The sequence below is a fragment of the Lepus europaeus genome, chromosome 4, assembly GCF_033115175.1.
Source record: "Lepus europaeus isolate LE1 chromosome 4, mLepTim1.pri, whole genome shotgun sequence".
Taxonomy (NCBI): domain Eukaryota; kingdom Metazoa; phylum Chordata; class Mammalia; order Lagomorpha; family Leporidae; genus Lepus; species Lepus europaeus.
The window spans coordinates 17,719,908-17,740,406 of record NC_084830.1 but is presented as its reverse complement, the minus strand read 5'-3'; the positions used below and the strand labels follow the sequence as shown (position 1 = coordinate 17,740,406).

The following is a 20,499-nucleotide window of genomic DNA, read 5'->3' as shown; positions in this document are numbered from 1 at the left end:
TCCAGCTCTTACCTCTGCTGCAATTGTACATCTCTTCCTTTAAACAGACAAACAGAATGTCCTAATCCTGCATCTCCTACTGGGTGTCCATTTCTGTCTTTCCCATCACAGGCGATTCCTTAGACTCTATGGACTCCACTCAATGCTGCTATTCTCTCACTTCCTGTTTACTCTGACTGCACGGGCATTTGATCTCCACCATGAACCCAAGGGAATTTCCTAACGCTTCAATGGTTTCTTTTTGTTATTCTTAGTGGTTCTGTAAGGAATGAAATTCTTCCTCCTTTGACTTCCTAGATACCATTTTTTTTTTTTTTTTTGACAGGCAGAGTGGACAGTGAGAGAGAGAGAGAGAGACAGAGAGAAAGGTCTTCCTTTTTGCCGTTGGTTCACCCTCCAATGGCTGCGGCGGTAGCGCGCTGCGGCCGGCGCACCGCGCTGATCCGATGGCAGGAGCCAGGTGCTTCTCCTGGTCTCCCATGGGGTGCAGGGCCCAAGCACTTGGGCCATCCTCCACTGCACTCCCTGGCCACAGCAGAGAGCTGGCCTGGAAGAGGGGCAACCGGGACAGGATCGGTGCCCCGACCGGGACTAGAACCCGGTGTGCCGGCGCCGCAAGGCGGAGGATTAGCCTAGTGAGCCGCGGCGCCGGCTGATACCATTTTCTTTTACAGTTTACTTTAGAGTCCTAGTCCTTCTGGTCTTTTAAATGTTGGTATTCCCCAGGTCCCCATATGCATTAGGAATCTTTGGCTGCACATAGCTCATATCACCTTGAGCTAGGAGGAACTATTTCAAGGCCAGACAGAACAGTGTTGCATAGAACCTGTGGGTAGGAATGTGAACAGACCCCAGGGAGGACCTGGGCTATGCGCCAGAATGCTTTAACTATCTCACCCCTTCATGTGACTGCTCTTCATATATATGGCTGAGTAAGGCTACCTCCAAACCCCAAATTCTGCACACTACGGATAAACCCACATGTAGAACCTGTTTGTTGGGCCCAATTCCAAGTAAATTGGAGACACAGAATCTGATCCATTAGCTATGAACAAGGACTGGGGAAGATAGAGGACAGAGAATGGGATGAGACACAGCACAACCATAGCTTAACCTCTTTAATAAGAGGTAAGGACAAAATTGAAACATCTTGCCTTAAGACTCAGACAAAATGGTCCAAATAAGAGGCAGAATGGTGTAATCAGAGACAGTGAAATATACAGGCATTGAGGAAACAGCATGATATTTGAATTCATAGAGACCTGAATTCAAATTATGGCTCTGCTACCTAGTTATGTAACCTTGTGTGAATTATTTAGGCTCCCCAAGTCTTATTTTCTCAACAGCAGCATGGGGACAATGCCATCTACTTTATAGCACTGCTGTGAGGAATAGAGGAAATGGGATCCTATAAAGCTGATTTAGATTGAATTCTCAACAAACAGCAACAAACACTATGGAGAGACGTGGCATGCACAGGTAGCTTCACACTGAGTTGTTTAAAAAAAAAAACAAACCCCAAAAATAAAAGCAAATCATAAATTCCACATACGCAAAATCCAGCTGGCTCTCTAAAGAACTGAACACAGCAAGTCTGTTCTGTGACAAATGATATTCCGGTCCTCACAGGCTCCGTTCTTTACTCTTATAGTAATAAAACACACAGAGTCTGTAAAGTGTTTTCTTCAGAACAATGAAGTCAAATGGTCATTTCCCTGGTATTCTTTTAAGGAAGTCAATGATAGAAATATTGCTGATGGAAGTGAGACAATGTTCAAACGCTGCAGGATCTTTCAGCCCAGCTCTGGCTTTGCCTGCATGCATGGCCCTCATATTCTCCTGTTATCCACTGCATTCGTGCTGCCACTGTGATGGGCTCCGGTGGCACCCTGTACTTGCCCCAGGACAACACACGTTCTGCTTTACTGTATTTCTTTCACTTGTCTTTTTGCCTAAGCTTCAAGCTCATTATCAGTAGACGATGGCCGGCCTTCTTCAGGGATGGATCCCCAGCACCTGGCACACAAATGGGCACATCACGCATGCTCAGCACTATTTCTTAAATGAATGTCTATAGAATGTATCTTCTTTCCCAGAGCCCAAATCCCAGCTTCTCCTCTGACTCTGCCAACATTAATATTCTTGTTTATTTTATCATCCTGTAGCATAGCTCAAGAGCTTTAAAAAATCGTTTCTAGCTGCTTGTTCTCTTTGGGAAAGATGGAAGGAAAGTGTAACTGAGGAGGAAAGTGAAATACCACTTTTCAACTGTCAAGCTCCTAGATTTAACTCCTACCTGGTTATAGATATCATCAGATCTCAGTCGACCAATGACCATACTGATGAAGGATTCATTGATAGGCACTCTCTGGAAATAGCTCTCAGGATAGTTGGGTGGTCTTTTGGCTCCTGGTTGGCTGGAATAACCTGTACTTCGAAGCAGCTTACAAATATCATCCATATTGGAATCAGCAGAAGATCGAGCAGCACTGAATCATGTTCACAATGGAAAACAGGGGCCAAACAAATTGCACATATTAGAAACTCAAAAGTCCAGCAAAGCAGAATTCCAGTATCACTTGCCTTTGTATTGTTTAAAACACAACCATCAGTCCATTATATCCTGAAGATTCAAAATTATATTTTAAAAAGCATGTTTAGAAGGTGGGTAATATTTCTATGTGACGGTCCACGATCCTTTTTCCAAAATCCTTGGAGCTGGATTTGTTTCAGAGCACAGCATTTTTCAAATATAAGAAAGTAACATGGTATGTAGATCATATATAATACTCCAGCACAGCTTGAGTTGGCATCCCATGATCAACACATTGATAGTTCTGGAATAAAATTTATGAATATTCAAAAAAGTGAGGTGAAGACTACATATAGCTGCACATCTATTCTAGGCAAGTTTTGACTCCAAATGATGTCAGGTTAGATCAGTTTTTGCTGCCAAATGAATTATGCCATGTGTTATGTGTGTATCTGTGCCTATGTATAGATCTGTACATGTGGATTTTTTTCAGAGCTCTTTGGAGTTGAGAGTTGTGGATTATAAAGAGGTCTACTACAAATGGCCATGACATTCAGGCGGAACAGTAAGCTCCAAAAGAATTAAACTAAATTCAGAATCTTGGACTTGGATTTGACCTCCTTTCTCTTTTACCACAACTCTGATCTCGGACTTGCATTTGCTAGGTGTCACTTCAATAGTGGACACTCATATTCCAAAGAATTAGTTGTCGTACTCAAAGGGGCCAAGCCAGATTTTCAAAGTTGAGCTTGCTAAGGAAATGTATTTGTCTTCTTTACCTTCTTTACTGTTTTTGTTTTTCCAGATATTTTCACAAATATAGGAAAGGCCATTCAAATTTTTAAAAACATGAGCATTACAACAATTTACGGTCAAACTGATATGAATGAATGATACATTCTGGTAGACCCTCCTTTCACAGACTGATAAAGCTGAAAGAAAAGAAAACAAGCTAGCTCCAGGGCTACGGTTAATGTACTGCGAAGGCGACAGTTGAACTCGGTATTGCTGAAAATACAAAGTCCGCAAACAATTTCTTCTTTGTTGAAGATCTGTATCTCTTGCCCTATTTTTTTCCTAATTTGAAAGCTTAAAATGGTAATTCTACTCATGACATCTTCAGCCCTGGCTCCTACCTATGGACTGTTTCTTTCTTGGATCTGGACTATTTCTGACATTGAATTTGTACCCAGTTTTTGACGCATTCATTTAACAAATGATAAATCTAGGTACTTGAATTAAAAACTAGTTAAAGTTGCTCCTGAATTCAAAGACACTGCTTCTTGAAGAATCATAGCTCTGTACAGACATACCAGTACATGACTGTGGTGAATATGTGTTGCTATTTGTTTTGGTTTGGTTTCTACAAATATATGGGTGATTATTCACTTTCAACCTACCCTAAGTGGTAACTTTTCAAAGTCATCAACATGAAAAACAAAAAGCAGCTCATTTTCTTACACTGTCAAAGAGGACTATTTGAAAATAAAAACAAAAAAAATCAAATGCCCCCCAAAACCCAAAAAGAATATTCACTCAATTTCTAAAATTCTTTGAAATTTTATCTCAAAGTAAAGAGAATTCAGATGCACTTTTTTTCCTTTAAACTGAGTTATCATCATGGATGTGATAATCTATATTTCTCTAATAATCTATGGTACTATAGTATAATGTGTAGATGATATGCCATATAATCTACCACTATGATGTACACTATAGCTAATTGTTACATTCCTATAATAAGTTCAGAATAGAGAAGAGTCTTACACTTTCCTATTCTATATCGTTTTGCTGCTGTTCACAATAGTAGAATGGGGACACAGACTGCATTTTACCCACGGCAGTGTTCCAAGAGTACGCAGTCCTAGCCCAGGGATACCTGTATCGATAGTAGGAGACCAGCATCCTCTCTCTGACTTCTCCCTCAATCTTCTGATCGATGACCAGCAGCATCACTCCATACAAGTACAGTGCTTCACACTATGGAGAGAAGACAATGGCCAAACTCACAGGAGTGCATATTCTTATGAGTGGATGATTTTTTTAAACAGAAACATACAGGTTTACTCCAAAGGGCTGTCACCTTCTCTACACAAAATAAATTTTAATTCCCAATGATCATCTTTCAGTTGGCCTATTTTTGGAATTTTGCCTAATCTCTATCATAAAGCCATTCAATTAAAAGTTAATAAACATTTATCTTACGTGGTCACTATGTAGAAGGTGCAAGAAGTAGACAGAATTCTTACACCGAGGAAGCTCATAGCCTCCACATAATCTTTTATTAACTTGTAATTTTGTTCTTACTCATATTCTAAATTCAGGCATAGATTTGGTGGCTAGAAGATAATTACCAGTTGTTTTTGCTTCTCTTTAAAGAATGATATTCTGTATATATTGGTGACTTACAAGAAAAAAAATGATGCTAAGTTTGACATTCTTGAATTTCCGTTTTAAATGGTCACTATTACTCACCAGAAGTTGCTTTCCATCTTCATTGAGAAGCACAGTTTCTAATGTCTGCTGAATATAAACCCCTTCATTGAGATCATCTAGATATCTGAAACGAAACCCCAGAGCAAGTTATTTGTTTTAACAGAAACTTGAACATCTTGAAGAAAGAACAACTTTTAAAAAACAAGGCAGGATACCAGATATTCTGGCCTTCGACAAGTTTGTGGTGCTTCACGCTCTTAAAAATAGCATTATAAGCCATAATTCATAGTGATTTAGGGCCACAGGTTGATATTTATGGATGTTCCAAGTAAAAGGTCCTGATTTATGAATTCCACGTATCTTAGGAATAATGACATAACAGCTTGGAATAGTTATTTAAAAGCTAATGATAATGAATTATTAAGAACTGTAGAAGACACAAAGCTAACTAAAAGACTAAGTTCCTTTCCTTCCCCTCCCCAAATGTCTCATCTCTATGTAATATGCTGGAATATGCCACTGAACCATAGGACTACAACCTATATACTAAGTTTATTATGATACTTCACAGGAGCAGAGCATTACAGGATTCAAAAGTATTAAAGATGACTACTGCTACAAGAAAGAAAAGGCAATTGCATATGTTACAAATTAGCAAATCTAGTAGTAACAAAAAGATGTACTTTCTACTGTGACCCTTCTCCCTCTTCACAGTTTACTACTAGAATAGGCTGTTACTAAGTTCATCAATACCTGTTTAAGTCTACAATATATTTATGCACACTTTGAAACGCTAAATAAAATCTGGTCACAATTTCTATGTTGTTTTCACGAAATTCTTCATCTAAATCCTGTAGCTCTGGTTTAGCTTCCAGTTTGCTTTCCCATAACTCTGGACCCTATGAAGAAAAACAAATTTACATGAAATATCAACAAAAGCATATGTGTTGGCAACAATTTCTTAGTAGTCTTTTGAAAAATTTGTCCTTATGTTCCTCAATATCAAAAACTTAAAGCAGAGCAACAGAAAGTCATGAAGATAACAGAAGCCTAGATATAAAATGCCTTTGACAGGAATGAAGTTGAATTGTAACCAAGACAGGCATGCTTTGAAGTGCAGAATACTCAATGTGAAATATAGAACAGCAAAATTTTCTTAAAATTTGATTATATCATGGGAAGACTTCCATGCAGTACTGTCATCTGATTTTCAAGTTAATAGCTGAGGGGCCGGCACTGTGGCATAGCAGGTAAAGCTGCTTCCTGCAGTGCCAGCATCCCATATGGCCGCCAGTTCAAGTCCTGGCTGCTCCACTTCCAATCCGGCTCTCTGCTATGGCCTGGGAAATCAGTGGAGGGTGGCCCAAGTCCTTGAATCCCTGCATCTACGTGGGACACCCAGAAGAAGCTCCCGGCTTCAGATCGGCCCAGCTCTGGCCATTGCGGCCATTTAGGGAGTGAACCAACGGATGGCAGACCCCTCTCTTTCTCTCTGCCTTTGCCTCTCTGTAACTCTGCCATTCAAATAAATAAATATATAAACAAAGAAATGAATAGCTAAATCTTAAAAAAAATAGCTGATGCCACATTTGGTTCAAAAGTTTTGCTCTGTAAAGCTTTCTCTATAATTACCTCACCTCTTAGAGTCTCATGGTTCCCAAAGAAAACATGCTTGTATAGAAAAGATAGCAACAAAAATGCTATAGAAAGAGATTACCTTAAAATAGCTGAAGTCAAATATGATATCTCCATATTTCTGTTGATCGACTCGGTCTTTTAACCTGAACACAGCAGGAATGAACTCCGACAGCCTCAAGAGTTCAGCAATGATGGCATTGCCGCAGGAAACAATCCTCAGGATGGCCTGGCCACAGAGGTTGTTCTCGGCTAGGAAGTCCAGCATGGTGACAGGGGTCGAGTACGCCGTCCGGACGATGAGAACGATCAACTTGCTTCAGAGCCGGAGTCTGTAGATCAACAGATGCAACCAGGTCTGTGGCTCGACCAGCTGCTCCATGAAACGACCTGCATCTAAGAAATTTTAAAAAGGTATAAAAGTTTCCATTTCAAAGGACGTACATGCATATAAATATGCATCGTATTTTCCCTCAATCCCCCTCAAAATTTCAACTCCCCTAAAAGCTTATAATAAGTTCTGATATGGGGAGAAGGGCAAATGTTATTGACTGTTCATGTGGAGGGACTGTAACAGATTAACATTCTTGACATCTTTCTCAATCTTTTATTCACTTCTCATAAAAAAAGACAAAAAATAGTTTACTTTTGAACTAGAGCAAAGGAATACATATGCAGTTCCAATGCTCTCTGATTGCAGAAGCAAATCTACAATTGAATATAATAGCAAATAATTATAAACACTACCAACAGAGCTGACATATCTCTACACATATCTTGAGGTATCTGCCCCAAGTATTTCCTAACAATGGAATTGCAGGGCTAAGGTACAGCATGTCCAAGACTGCTTTTAAAATTACAGATGCCAGAGGCAGGCACTGTGGTACAGTGGGTGAAATCACTGCTTGGTATGCCTGCCTCCTGTTTCAGGCAGCTGCTTTAAACTGGCTCCTCTGCTAACACCCCCGGAGGCAGCAGATGAAGGCCTAAGTACTTGAGTCCCTATCACCCACATGGCAGATCCAGATGGAGTTCCTGGCTCCTGGCTCCAGCCTGGACCAGACCCGGTTGTTGTGGGCTTTTCAGGGAGTGAATCAGGGATACAAGATCTCTTTCCCTCTCTTTTCCCGCCTTTCTCTTTGTCACTCTACCTTTCAAACAAATAAATCTTAAAAATAAAAAAAAAAAAAGAAAAGAAGAAAAAACATTAGAGCTAGATTCTACAAAATCCTGGAAAGATGATTTATAAATAGTAAATTAAAAAGGTCCAAAATCTCACATAACTCAGCACATAGGTGTCTAGTTCGGTTAACATAATCAATCATTTATTTCTCCTTTATCTAACGCACTGAGGATGGTCAGATCACTTAGTGCACTAAATAATTATTGGCAACAGGTCATTATTGAAGGCAACGGTTGCTATGCTTTACCTTGCCACTCCTTGTTGAGCACTTGTTTGCCAAGCTGGATATGAAACTGTTTAAGCAACTCATTTTTTTTTTTTTAAAGATTTTTATTTATTTGAGAGGTAGAGTTACAAACAGTGAGAGAGAGAGAGAGAGAGAGAGAGAGAGAAAGGTCTTCCTTCCGTTGGTTCACTCCCCAAGTGGCCGCAATGGCCAGAGCTGTGCCGATCCAAAGCCAGGAGCCAAGAGCTTCCTCCTGGCCTCCCACGCGGGTGCAGGGGCCCAAGCACTTGGGCCATCCTCCACTGCCTTCCTGGGCCACAGCAGAGAGCTGGACTGGAAGAGGAGCAACGGGGACTAGAATTGGTGCCGCAGGCGGAGGATTAACCAAGTGAGCCACAGCGCCGGCCCCGCAACTCACTTTCTAGTGCAGTAGTTCTCAAGTCTAGCTGCACAGAACAATCACTTAGAATATTCTAATTTCTGGTAAGAAGGTTAGAGGCAGCCCTCAGCACCTCTATTTTTCACCCAGAACATTGGAGTTCCTTGTAAGAAGGTGACAGGCAGTCCTAAGCACTTGTGTTTTTAAGATGATTACAGATACGATGCCAGACTCATTACAAGGGTGCAGAATGACCGCAGCAAGTAAATAGGAAATTAACAACATTTGTCTTTGTAAGCTGGGTGCTTGATTCACTCGTTAGCATTAACAAATCCGATGAGTGCAGGAATAACAAGATGAGGAACACCGGAGTGTGCAGTCAAGATAAGGAAGTAAGTGTACCACACGTTCACTTGTCAGCGTGGCGCCTTGACTGGTTCTTCTGTTGAGAAAGGTGGTCGTGTTACTCCGGGGGTTCTTAGTAAAGAGGCATCTTGCAGAAACTTAGGAAGAGAAGGAAATCCTGAAGTGATCAAGAATGATGTATTTTAATGTCTAACATTTAAAAACTTTTCTATGGGGCATGATTTGCATGACAGGTTTGAAATGCAGAGAGAAGACAGAAGGTTGCTTGCAGGCAAAGGGATCTCACAAGCTGACAAGGGCAGAGCTGACAGTGCCGCAGAAAAATAGGCGGAGAACACAGGGGGTAATTCATGAAGAGTAACCTCAGTGACAGCCAGCGGATGAGAAGATCCTAACTCACCAACGGCGACAGGAGCTGTGAATTCGAGCAACTTCCAAAATCCTTTACTCCCATTAGGGGATACTGGCTAAAAAAAAGTAATAACGTTTTCTCCAAGAAGGAACTAGAGAAATATATTACTGGTGAAATAGGAATTATTGATCTGTTTGTAAAGTGAACCAACAACCTTTACTGAAATTAAAAAAAAAAAAAAGAAAAAACTTTCACCTCCGATCTCATGCTTCAGATTCTATTCTCTAGAAATCTAAGCACCAACATATGAGGACATAGGTCCAAGGGATGTTTTCTGCAGCATCGTTGGTAATTACAAAAACCAGGGGATGAAGTAAGGGCCTTCAGTAAGGAAATTTGAATTTACGTAGCCATTGACAAGAACACAACTCTCTTAGTTAAGTTGTGCAATTTCTGAGAAGCAATAACGAGTGGAAAAATTGAGATGCGAAAGCACATGAGTAAGAGGCTCTCATTTCATAAAACAAACCAAACACACAGGGGCGGGCATTCTGCATAGCAGTTAGGACGCTGCGTGGGACACCCACATCTCATATCGAAGTGCCTGGGTTCGAGTCCCATCTCTGCCTGATTCCGGTTTTCTGCTCAGGGTCATCCTGGGAGGCAGCAGTGACAGCTCAAGAAGTTGGGTCCCTGCCACCCACGTGGGAGACGCAGATGAAGTTCTTGGCTCCTGGGTTTGGCCTGGCCTATTCTTGGCTGTTAACAGGCATTTTGGGAGTGAACCAGTGCATGGAAAATCTCTCTGCAAAGTTTTTATATATATATGTATATAACAATTTGCAAAGAAATATATAACAATTTTTTAAAAACTCAGAAACCTACATGTGCAAATCCAGTAAAAACGTAAAAAGAAGAGTTCATGCAGGTGGAAGCAGGAAGAGATGAGGCAGCAGCCGTGTTTTTAGAGAGAGAAATACAAAGACTTCACCAAGGGAAAACAACAAAACATCCTCAGCACATGTGCAACTACTGTGATGTACACAACAAAATCTGAGCATCTCACTGCTGCCCCCAGCTGTACTTCCTAAGCATCTTGTCTTTTTTTTTTTTTTTTTTAAATTAGAACACCATCTGGCCTCCCGTTTTTGTTTATTTTTTGCTGTTGTTTAACGATTTATTTATTTGAAAAGCAGAGTTACAGAGGGACAGAGGTTTTCCATTTGCTGGTTCACTCCCCAAATGACTGCAAAAGTTGGATCTGGGCCAGTCTGAGGGCGAGAGACAGGAGCTTCTTCCAGGTTTCCCACGTGGTTGCAGAGGCCCAAGCCTTTGGGCCACCTCCTGTTGCTTTCCCAGGCACACTAGCAGAGACCTGGATCAGAAGTGGAGCAGCGAAGACTCCAACCTGCACCCATACGGGATGCTGATGCTGCAGAATGTGGCTTAGCCTGCTACGCCACAGTGCTGGCCCCCTAAGCGTCTTCTGTATCACAGAGACAACTCAACAGAGCTGCTTCATGAGCCATCCCTTTCCCTCCATCCCAATGGTCTCCTACAGCCAGTGCAGAGACAGGGGTAAGATAGCTGGCAGAGGGGCTGGTGATGTGGCATAGCAGGTAAAGCTGCTGCCTGCAGTGCCGGCATCCCATATGGGTACTGGTTCGAGCCTTGGCTGCTCCACTTCCAATCCAGCTCTCTGCTATGGCCTGGGAAAGCGGTAGAGGATGACCCATGTCCTTGGGCCCCTGCACCCACATGGGAAGAACGAGAAGGAAACTCCTGGCTCCTGGCTTTGGATCGGCACAGCTCTGGCCATTGTGGCCAATTGGAGAGTGAACCAGTGGATGGAAGACCTCTTTCTCTCTCTCTGTGTAACTCTGACTTTCAAATAAATAAATCTTAAAAAAAAAAAAAAAAAAAAAAAGACAGAGGGCAGACAGCGAGATAGAGGCAACAAGAAAAGAAGTGAGAAAGACTTAGCAAACAAAATAACTCCTTGGACTCTGAGTTTTGAGAAAACTCCAAGGTGGGTAATTTGTTTTACTAGCCTACTTTTTTTTTTTTTTCCTAACTTTTATTTAATGAATATAAATTTCCAAAGTACAGCTTACGGATTACAATGGCTTCCCCTCCATAACTTCTCTCCCACCCACAACCCTCCCCTTTCCCGCTCCCTCTCCCCTTCCATTCACATCAAGATTCATTTTCAATCCTCTTTATATACAGATCAATTTAGCATATATTAAGTAAAGATTTCAACAGTTTGCACCCACACAGAACACAAAGTGTAAAATACTGTTTGAGTACTAGTTATAGCATTAAATCACAATGTACAACACATTAAGGACAGAGATCCTACATGAGGAGTAAGTACACAGTCACTCCTGTTGTTGACTTAACAAATTGACACTCTTGTTTATGGCGTCAGTAATCCCCCTAGGCTCTTATCACGAGTTGCCAAGGCTATGGAAGCCTTTTGAGTTTACCGACTCTTACTAGCCTACTTCTTACATGCCTCTCTTTCCCTAGACTCAAGCACTCTGCACCTCCGGTGTATGTGCTTCCCCCGTGGCAATCCTGTTCCTTAGTGCAAGGCTTAAGAAAGCCATGCGGTCACAGTATTGTGATAACCAATCTCCCCTTGAGACTGGCCTGAGCTGTGTACTGGTTTGCTAGGGCTGCCATGACAAAGTACCACAGACTGAGTGGCTTAAAAATCTCAGATTATCTTCTTTGAGTTTTGAAGGCCCGAAGTCTAAGATCAAAGTGTCAGCAGGGCTGGGTTCTTCTTAGGTCTCTCTGGCTTCTAGATGGCCGTCTTCTCCCTGCCTCCCCTCTGTTGTACATTTCCGTCCTAATTTCCTTGTCTAATAAGAATACAAGTCCTGTTGGACTAGGGCACACTCTAAGAAACTCAATTTTTTAAATTTAATTACCCCCCCCAAAGACCCTCTCCAAATACAGTCACATATAAGATACTGGGGGTTAGAAATTCAATATATGGGGCCAGCGCCGTCATAAACTACTAGTTTTGTATTGTCCCTTTAAAGTACAGATGATGCTGTTAACTGTGATACTTCCCTTTCCAGAATGCTCTGCAATATAGTTACTGCTTTTGTCTAACAAAGGCAGTGCAGTTATTTTTGTATTGTACTATTATACTTTCCTCCAATCCCCATCTTTTCAGCTATCAGCTTCTAACAGTTATTCAATTTTCCTTAAAGGAACTGTGTCACTTGTCTTACCTTTGGGAAAAGTAACTGTCCTAAAAACCAGCAGAAGTGGGTGAGGTCCCTGTTATCAAGGCTAGTTCACACCACATCTAAGAAATACTGCAGAGTGACCTTCAAGTAAGAAAAACATTTCGTAAGAAGTGGCAGAAAAAGTTCTGGATAGGAACGCATCTTCAAATGATACAAGTAAAATGTATTACAGTGAGTTTTTGTAATTAAAATGGATTTAACTGTGATTTTGATAACTTGTACTTAGTGCTGAGATTCCTAGTGTCATTTACAAAAAAGATTTTATTTATTTGAAAGGCAGCGAGTTGAGGCTGGAGTTGTGCCTCAGCAGGTTAAGCCTCTGCCTGTGTCGCCAGTATGCCACATGGGTGCTGGTTAAGAGACTCGGCTGCTCCACTTCTGCTGATGTACCTGGGAAGGCAGCAGAATGACCCAAGTGCCTGGGCCCTGCACCCATGTGGGAGACCCAGATGAAGCTCCAGGTTCCTGGTTTCAGCCTGGCACAGCTTCAGCTGCTGCAGCCATTTGGCGAGTGAACCAGTGCATGAAAGCTCTCTCTCCTCTCTGTAACTCTCAAATAAATAATAATTAAAAAAATCTTGGGGAGGGGGGGAGACAGAAGGAGAGGGAGGGGAAGAGAAAGAGGAGGGGGAGGAAGAGATACCAATCTTCCATTTGTTGGTACACTCCCAAATGGCAACACAGCCAGGACTGTGCCAGTTCAAAGCCAGGAGCCCAGAATTCCATCTGGGTCTCCCACAGGGCAGGGTCACCTTCTGCTGCTTTCCCAGGCATATCAGCAAGGAGCTGGATTGGAAGTGGAGAAATCAGGATTCAAACCAGTGTCCACACAGGATGCCAGCATGACAGGTGGTAGCTTAACCTGCTGTGCTACATCATCAGCCCCCATGGTGTGAATTTAAAAGCGGCAATTTTTACAAAGAATTTTGAAGGTGTTATTCATTTTCCCTACCTAAGTCCGCTGCTACAGTTTGGATGTGTTCCCCAAATCACGTGTTGAAAGCCTAACCCCTGATGCAAGAGTTTTGAGAGGCAGGACCTCTCGGGGTGATTAGGTCATGAGAGCTCTGCCTTATGAAGGAACTAATGCCAGTGTTTGGGGAGCGCGTTTGTTTTAAGAGAGCGCTCAGCACCCCCGGCTCCCATGCGCTTGCCCTTCCACCTTCTACCATAGGATGACACAGCTTGAAGGCGCTTGTCATGTGGGCTCCAGGGTCTTAGACTTCCCAGTCACTCTAAGAAATAAGTGTCTATTCTAAGTTATCAGTCTCACGTATTCTGTGATAACAACATAAACAGGCTAATACAGCCTCTGCCTGCAACTCTTCTGTAAATCACCATCTTCGGAAGCATCCATTGTGCCATCATTATCTCTGCTTTCTCTTCTACAACTGTTAGTCTAGCTAAGTCATCCCTTGTCAATGTCACGGAAGCCTGAATCATTTTTCACTTTCATGAAAGCCTGTGTAGATGTAGAAAGGCTTCTGACAGGAGTGCTTCCTCTGCAGCTGTAGCAACACCGCTCAACGCGTGTCCCGTCTTTTTAATGTTCACTCACATTCTGAGCTGCCTGCTGTAGTTATCTACCACCTGCAAGGTCTGGAGAACCCTGGCAGAGCTTCCTCGTCCCTTTTGGAAGTCCGCCATTAATTCAGTATTTGGAAATGTTCTCATTTATTAGGACATTGTAGCTCTTCAACAGTATTCCTCACCCCTTCCCCTTCTTCGTGGTAGAAGACACACTGGTCAGATTCTTATTCTCCTGCCTCACTGGAAGCAAACGTTAGACTTGTGAGTCAGCTTTGAGCAATGAGATTTAATAAATCTACAGTGGGATTTCTAGAAAATGTATTTTTCATCTTGCTAAAAGGAGAGAGGCAGGTGAAGAGAAAGCTATTCCTCTGCTTTGTGCCTTTGAATGAATGAAGTCTAAAGAACATGTAATACCCGGAGCTGCAACAGCTGCTTTGAGACCATGAGGTGACACAGCTGGGGGAAAAGTCAAGAAGCTGTAGACTGTGGTGTGCAAAGATAGAGAGAATCTAAATTCTTGTAGGTATTACTGGTTTGCTGATTCAACTGCCTCTATAATCCTTGTTAAAGGAATTGTTTTTGTGGCTTGCTGATTATTATTTGGGTTTTGGATTATTTGGTGAATGCATCCTTAATACCAATTTTTCATTCAACAAATATTTACCCAGTGCCTAGTGGGTGCCAAGCACTGGTTTAGGAGCTGTGGATATAGCAGTGAGCGAAACTAAGTTCCTGCTCTCATTAAGCCTACATACTACTGGGAGGAGGAAAGAGATAGTAAATACTTAGGAGGCCGTGGAAACTGTTGTGAAGAAAAGCCACAAATACAGGGATGGGGTACATGCAAGTTCACATGGAGGAGCTTGGACAACTCTGTGATGATGCTATTTCAGGAGGAAGTGAGGGAGCGAGCATGACGGGTTTCTGGGTATGGTGGGCAGCTTCCAAGATGGTCCCCCTGCCTACAATGACCTCTGACTCCTGGTACTCATGCCTTAGGTGGACTCCTTCCCTTGAACATGAGCTGACTCACTGATTCCCTACTAAAGCCAAGAATACAGCACAAGTCAAAGATACCACTTATGAGATCAGACTGCAAAAACACTGACTTCTGGCACCCTTTCCGGCTTGCTAGTCCCTGTGGAGTAAGCTCTCATAGTATGACAGCCCCGTGAAGCAGTCCACGTGACAGGGGACTGAGGCTTGCCTACAACCGTATGAGTGAGTTTGACAGTGGATCTCCCAGGCTCCATGGTAGCCTTCAGACAAGACCAGCTATAGGTATGCAGCTGATTCCACAGCCTACAGACTGTGAGATAATAAATGTTTATTCTCTCAGGCCACTGGGCTTTGCAGTAATTTGTTTGGCAGCAAGACACTAAGAAGGGCACTCTAGGCTGAGGGAACAAGTAAGGCCCTAGGGCCCGAATGCATTGTGCTGAAGGACCAGCAAGGAGGCGGACAAGCTCGTCCAGAGTGAGCCAGAGGCAGACGCAGGCCTGGAAGGGGGATGTTTTCTGGACAGAGTCTGACAGCAGGATTGCCCAGAAGTCACTGCAGCTGTCTGAAACTCTCCTGAGGGTATCCAATAAAGCACATTAACGCATCAATTATTAACAGGTTTTCTCTGTAATGCTGGATTGGTAAACCACAGTGATCTCTAACAGGCCGGATTTCAAACAATTCCATTTCATTTTCGGCACTGATAGGGTCTAGCTTGGGAATTCAAGAGAAAAGGGGGGAAAAGAATGGACAGTGGGCATTGGCACTGAGCCCCTTTGGAGACTCCCAGACTAACCCAGAAGGTCTCGGCAGGATGACCCTCTAGACTCATGGAGAGACGGGCAAACCAGATTTGGGTACCAGCGTCGGGAAGGCATGGGGTCCTGGAGGAAACGGCTTAAAGCAAAGCCTCATTATCTGCCCTCTTCCCCATTCTCTCCCAATAAATACTCAGGTGTACTTAGCACCTGCACACACACATTCAGGGACACTTGGGCCTGCGATGACATAAATCAAGACTTCTGTGTCTTTTTTTTTTTTTTTTTATCTGACAGGTAGAGTTATAGACAGAGAGAGAGAAAGGTCTTCCTTCCATTGGTTCATTCCCCAAATGGCTGCTATGGCAGGCGCTGCGCCGATCCGAAGCCAGGAGCCAGGTACTTCCTCCTGGTCTCCCATGCGGGTGCAGGGGCCTAAGCACTTGGGCCATCCTCCACTGCCTTCCCAGGCCACAGCAGAGAGCTGGACTGGAAGAGGAGCAACCGGGACCAGAACCTGGCACCCATATGGGATGCTGGCGCCGCAGGCGGAGGATTAACCAAGTGAGCCACGGCGCTGGCCCCTCTTATTTTAATCCTTAGGTCCCTACTCAAGAATTACACTGTACACAACTTTTAAGAAGAATTAAAAAGGATATGAGAATCATAAAATAGATTTGGCACAAACAAACGTTATGGGTCTCTATTAGGTTAATAGCCTTATCTGAAATCCCATAAAAACAGATGTTTGTGATGACTTTTTAACGTAAGACAAAATATGGGTTATATTTAACAAACTTTTAATGAAATGAACTCACTGCCTGCAATCTGTCTCACCATGAGAGCATGAACTTTTCTTTTACTTTTAATAATGCGAGCATCCTGTTAAATTTTTGAAGGCTGTGGAAGTTCAAACAAGATTAACAAAGAAGGAAATCACTTGGTTAAATCATCACATTTAGTTACATACATCACATCTCCTAACCAGGACTAGTTCTATTTTCCATGTGACAAGTGGGATCGCCACAATTTGCATTACTATGATGTGGCTAGAGTTTGGTAACTGTGATGGCTGAAAAGGTGGTCCCGAAGAACGGAGTTCCAGAACCATCTTTCAGGATGCCTAACCACCTGGCAGTGACCTCAGAGGCAGGCAGGTGGTTCCACAGGGTGTTGACCTGCAGCTGAGTCTCGTACAATTAGTCAAGAATGAGGTCCTCATCAACACTGCAGCTGAGTCTCGTACAATTAGTCAAGAATGAGGTCCTCATCAACACCGCAGAAGACGCACTATTAACCCCCCGCTTGGCGCAATCAATGAAGACTTCTCAATGTGGGCCCATCACTATCAGCATACAATGGAGCCAGAGACCCTCCACAATTCCCTTCTGTTCATTTCCAAGTTGCAAAGTGGTGGAAATTTTAAGCATTTGGCATGCAACCACGACTTTCAGTTTGCAAAGGCATCGCAGACAACACGCTTCCAGCAGGAAGCATGGAAAAGTCACGCCAGGTACGCAGCAAGGGCAGGGTAGCATTTCCTCGGACACATCATCACTGTGGGTGAAACACTGTTTACCCTACTCGGAGGATAAAAGAAGATGGGTCTATATTTATCCTCCCACAAAACCTCAGTTCCATAATGAAGGAAGCGCTGGTCGCCCCAAACCCATTACCCTTAGTAAAGCATAACGGTTGTTGATCAATTTAAATGTGACTGGCAGATCTCTTCCAGAAAAGTTCTGAAATAAGCCTGAGCCTTCTAGTCCGATTCAGGACTCCTGGCTGTGGGCAGCGGCAGTGAAACTTCTTCCTCCCTACCCTTTCCTACGTAGAAAAGCGCTCCAAGCAACTGGAATCTGGAGATCCAGCTCCATTCCTGGGTCCGCGCCTTTCTTTGGTTCCGTGGGACCATAGAGGAATCGGGGCCTTTCTCCCCCCACCCACCCCCATGCAAAGGACTTTGACATCTCCATGTCACAGTGAGAGCACCGAGGCGCAGGAAGGACCAACAATTTGCTCAAACTCGCAGCCCTCAGCAGAGATATAATTCAAGCTCAGCACTGTCAGAGCCGCGCATGAACCAGTTTTCTCGAAAGTAAATGAACAACCACCACCACGCAGCAATGCTCCCGGAAAACTTGGAAGGATGAGACGCCGGCCAAACAGCGGGGTACCGCTTCCCACCGCCCCAAGTGTACGAAAGGATTGCACCTAAGCGGAGATGAACAGGGGACTGCAGCCGCCGCCCAGGAGGCGTCTGAGTCTCCTCCATCCCAAGCAGACCGCGCGCGACGCTGCGGCTGGCTCCTCGGCCAGGGCGGGGGAGGGGGCCCGGGATGTGGACGGAAGGGGCGCACGCCCCGCCGGGACTCACCTGTTAGCCGGACCGCGCTGGCGGCGCACGCGCAGGGCCGCCGGTCGCGCGCGGAGTCCGCACCCTCGTCCCAACAGTCCCTCACCGCGTGCGTCCCCAGCCCCCGATCTACAGGCGGCCAAACCCCGGCTTCCGCCCCTGGGTCCCCAGGCCGTCACATGACCAGGAGGCGGAGAGCTGGGCGGGGCGTCATGTGACCACTCGCGGCGCCGGCTGATGACGCGCGAACCCGCGCTCGCCGTTTCAGCGACGGGCGAAGGGGGTTGAGGAAAGGATCGAGGATCCAGGTGTAGGAAGTTCAGGCGCGCCCGGCGGCTATAGATTGGGCAGCAGGTAAGGCAGAAGCCGAGGTGGCGATGGGGAGGGTCGCGGGAGTAGCCGCCTCCCGCCGGGGCGCTCGGTGGAGACCCGGTGCTGGCGTCTGTCCGCCCGGGAGGTGGTCCTGGCCCCTTTCGCGCTCCAGCATTGAGGCTGGGACAGTTTACCCCCGTCTCTGACGCCCTCTCTCCATCCTAGACCCCTAAGAGTGGGGGGGAACAGACCACCACTTTCTGATCCTAATAAACGTGATTTGAACTGGCGTTCCAGGCATTTCAAATTAAATTTCCAGTCGTTCGAGTTGAGTCTTTGGGCCCGGTTTCCCTTTGCTTCTGTAGAGTGCTGTGACGATTAACGACAGCGAGAAGGAAGCTCCGTGGCACCTGTCTATGATACTCAGCAGGTGTCCTGGGAGTGGCGGTCTCAGAGATTGGCATTTGTGTAATTCTCACCGAATCTTTGTCGATGGCCTGTGTTGTGCGAGGAGCTGTTTTGTATGCTATGTAAGCTGTTAGGATTCTAGTGTAAGGAGCGCCCATGCTTAAGGAGTGGCAGCTGTGCTGACTTTTATACTAGGTGTGTGTGTGTGTGAGTGTGTGTGAGGGAGAGAGAGGAGGAGAGGCGGGCTGTGAGGGAGGGAACGATCACTTGCATGGGTAAGAGACTGCCACAGAGAGAAAAGTTACATTCTAGCATGTTGAAAAAGGAGAGACTGCTCTGCCTGAACTTGAACAAGGCTGCCATGGGATTTAGAGAGAGTCAGCACATTGTCTATAAAGTGTTTGCACAGTGCTGTATGCAGAAAGAGGGAGCAGTAGGAAAGTATTTTTCAATATTTTCCTTAGTAATTGTGCCTACAGAAACTCTTACAGGCTTGTCAGAGGAAGGCAAAATAACATGGTAAGGAAGAACTGTTCTAAACTGTTGGGAGAAGATGGGTAGAGAGCAAAAAGATGAGAGCCACCTGGGGTAGGATCCAAGAGGAGGTTGTTTAAAACACTGTTTCTCAACCAGTGCACTATTGTTATTTTGGGTCACATAATTCTTTGTTGTGGGGGGCTGTCCTGTGCACCTTGCCCACTGGATGCCAGTAGGTAGACTTTCCACACCTTCCCAAGTCCCAACAAACAAAAATGCCCAGATTGGGGCTGGCGCTGTGGCATAGTGGGTTAAAGCCACCTGCAGTGCCAGCATCTCATTTGGGTGCTGATTCAAGTCCCGGCTGCTCCACTTCGAGTCTGGGCCCCTGCACCTGCATGGGAGACCCAGAAGAAGCTCTTGGCTCCTTCTTCAGATGGGTGCAGTTCCGGCTTTTGCAGCCATCTGGGGAGTGAGCCAGCAGATGGAAGACACATTCTCATTCCCTCCCTCCCTCTCTCCCTCCTCTGTCTCTCTGTAACTTTGCCTTTCAAATAAAATAAGTAAATCTAAAATGCCTAGATATAGCTAAATTTCTGCATGGAGAGGGACAAAACCTGCCCCACCCACCCAGACCCAACCCATTGAGAACCACTGTCTGGTTTAAACCAAGTCTAGGGAGGGTATCTTAGTCCATCCTGACTGTTCTAACAAATACTATAAATTGGGTAATTTGTATATATTTTAAGATATTTATTTGAAAGGAAGCATTTCAGAAGGGGAGGGGAGAGTGAGCTTCCATCTGCTGGTTTACTCTCCAAATGGCCATAAAGGCTGGGACTGGGCCAGGCTGAAACCAGGAACCTGGAACTCCATATGAGTCTCCCACATGAGTAGCAGGGCCCAAGCTCTTGGGCTATCTTCTGCTGCTCTCCCAGGCACATTAGGTAGGGATCTGGATTGGAAGTGGAGCACCTGGGACATGAGCCAGCATTCATTTGGGATGTCAGGGTCACAGGCAGTGGTTTACCCCATGACATCACAATGCTGTCCCCTAAACTGAGTAATTTATACACAGAAATTTATTTCTTATGATTTTGGGGACTGAGAAGTCCAAGATCAAGGCACCAGTAGATTTGGCATCTGAGGACCTGTTTGCTGGTTTGTAGATGGTGTCTTCTGACCACGTTCTTACGTGATGGAAGGGCGGGGCAGCTCTCTGGAGAATGCCTCTTAAGAATGTGAATGCCAGTCATGAGAGTGATTCTAATAAAAAG

General features: G+C 44.5%; 2 protein-coding genes across 4 annotated transcripts in view; one reads left to right on the top strand and one right to left on the bottom strand.

Moving 5' to 3' along the window:
* Nucleotides 1-18,172, bottom strand: part of WASHC5 (WASH complex subunit 5) — a 72,539-nt gene extending 54,367 nt beyond the window's left edge. The window contains exons 1-7 of one of the 2 annotated variants that reach the window (XM_062187999.1): nucleotides 18,047-18,172; nucleotides 8,800-8,915; nucleotides 6,687-7,000; nucleotides 5,723-5,868; nucleotides 5,009-5,093; nucleotides 4,413-4,513; nucleotides 2,297-2,489 (exon numbers count right to left, since the gene is read on the bottom strand). In XM_062187999.1, coding sequence (XP_062043983.1) covers nucleotides 2,297-2,489; nucleotides 4,413-4,513; nucleotides 5,009-5,093; nucleotides 5,723-5,868; nucleotides 6,687-6,872 — 711 coding nt within the window. In that variant the 5' untranslated portion in view covers nucleotides 6,873-7,000; nucleotides 8,800-8,915; nucleotides 18,047-18,172. The remainder of the gene's footprint in view (nucleotides 1-2,296; nucleotides 2,490-4,412; nucleotides 4,514-5,008; nucleotides 5,094-5,722; nucleotides 5,869-6,686; nucleotides 7,001-8,799; nucleotides 8,916-18,046) is intronic. The other variant, XM_062187998.1, reaches the window with a different exon arrangement.
* Nucleotides 18,173-18,268: 96 nt separating this feature from the next.
* NSMCE2 (NSE2 (MMS21) homolog, SMC5-SMC6 complex SUMO ligase) overlaps nucleotides 18,269-20,499 on the top strand; it is a 244,282-nt gene continuing 242,051 nt past the window's right edge. The window contains exon 1 of one of the 2 annotated variants that reach the window (XM_062189456.1): nucleotides 18,269-18,379. The gene's annotated coding sequence lies outside the window, so the exon portion shown is untranslated. The remainder of the gene's footprint in view (nucleotides 18,380-20,499) is intronic. The other variant, XM_062189457.1, reaches the window with a different exon arrangement.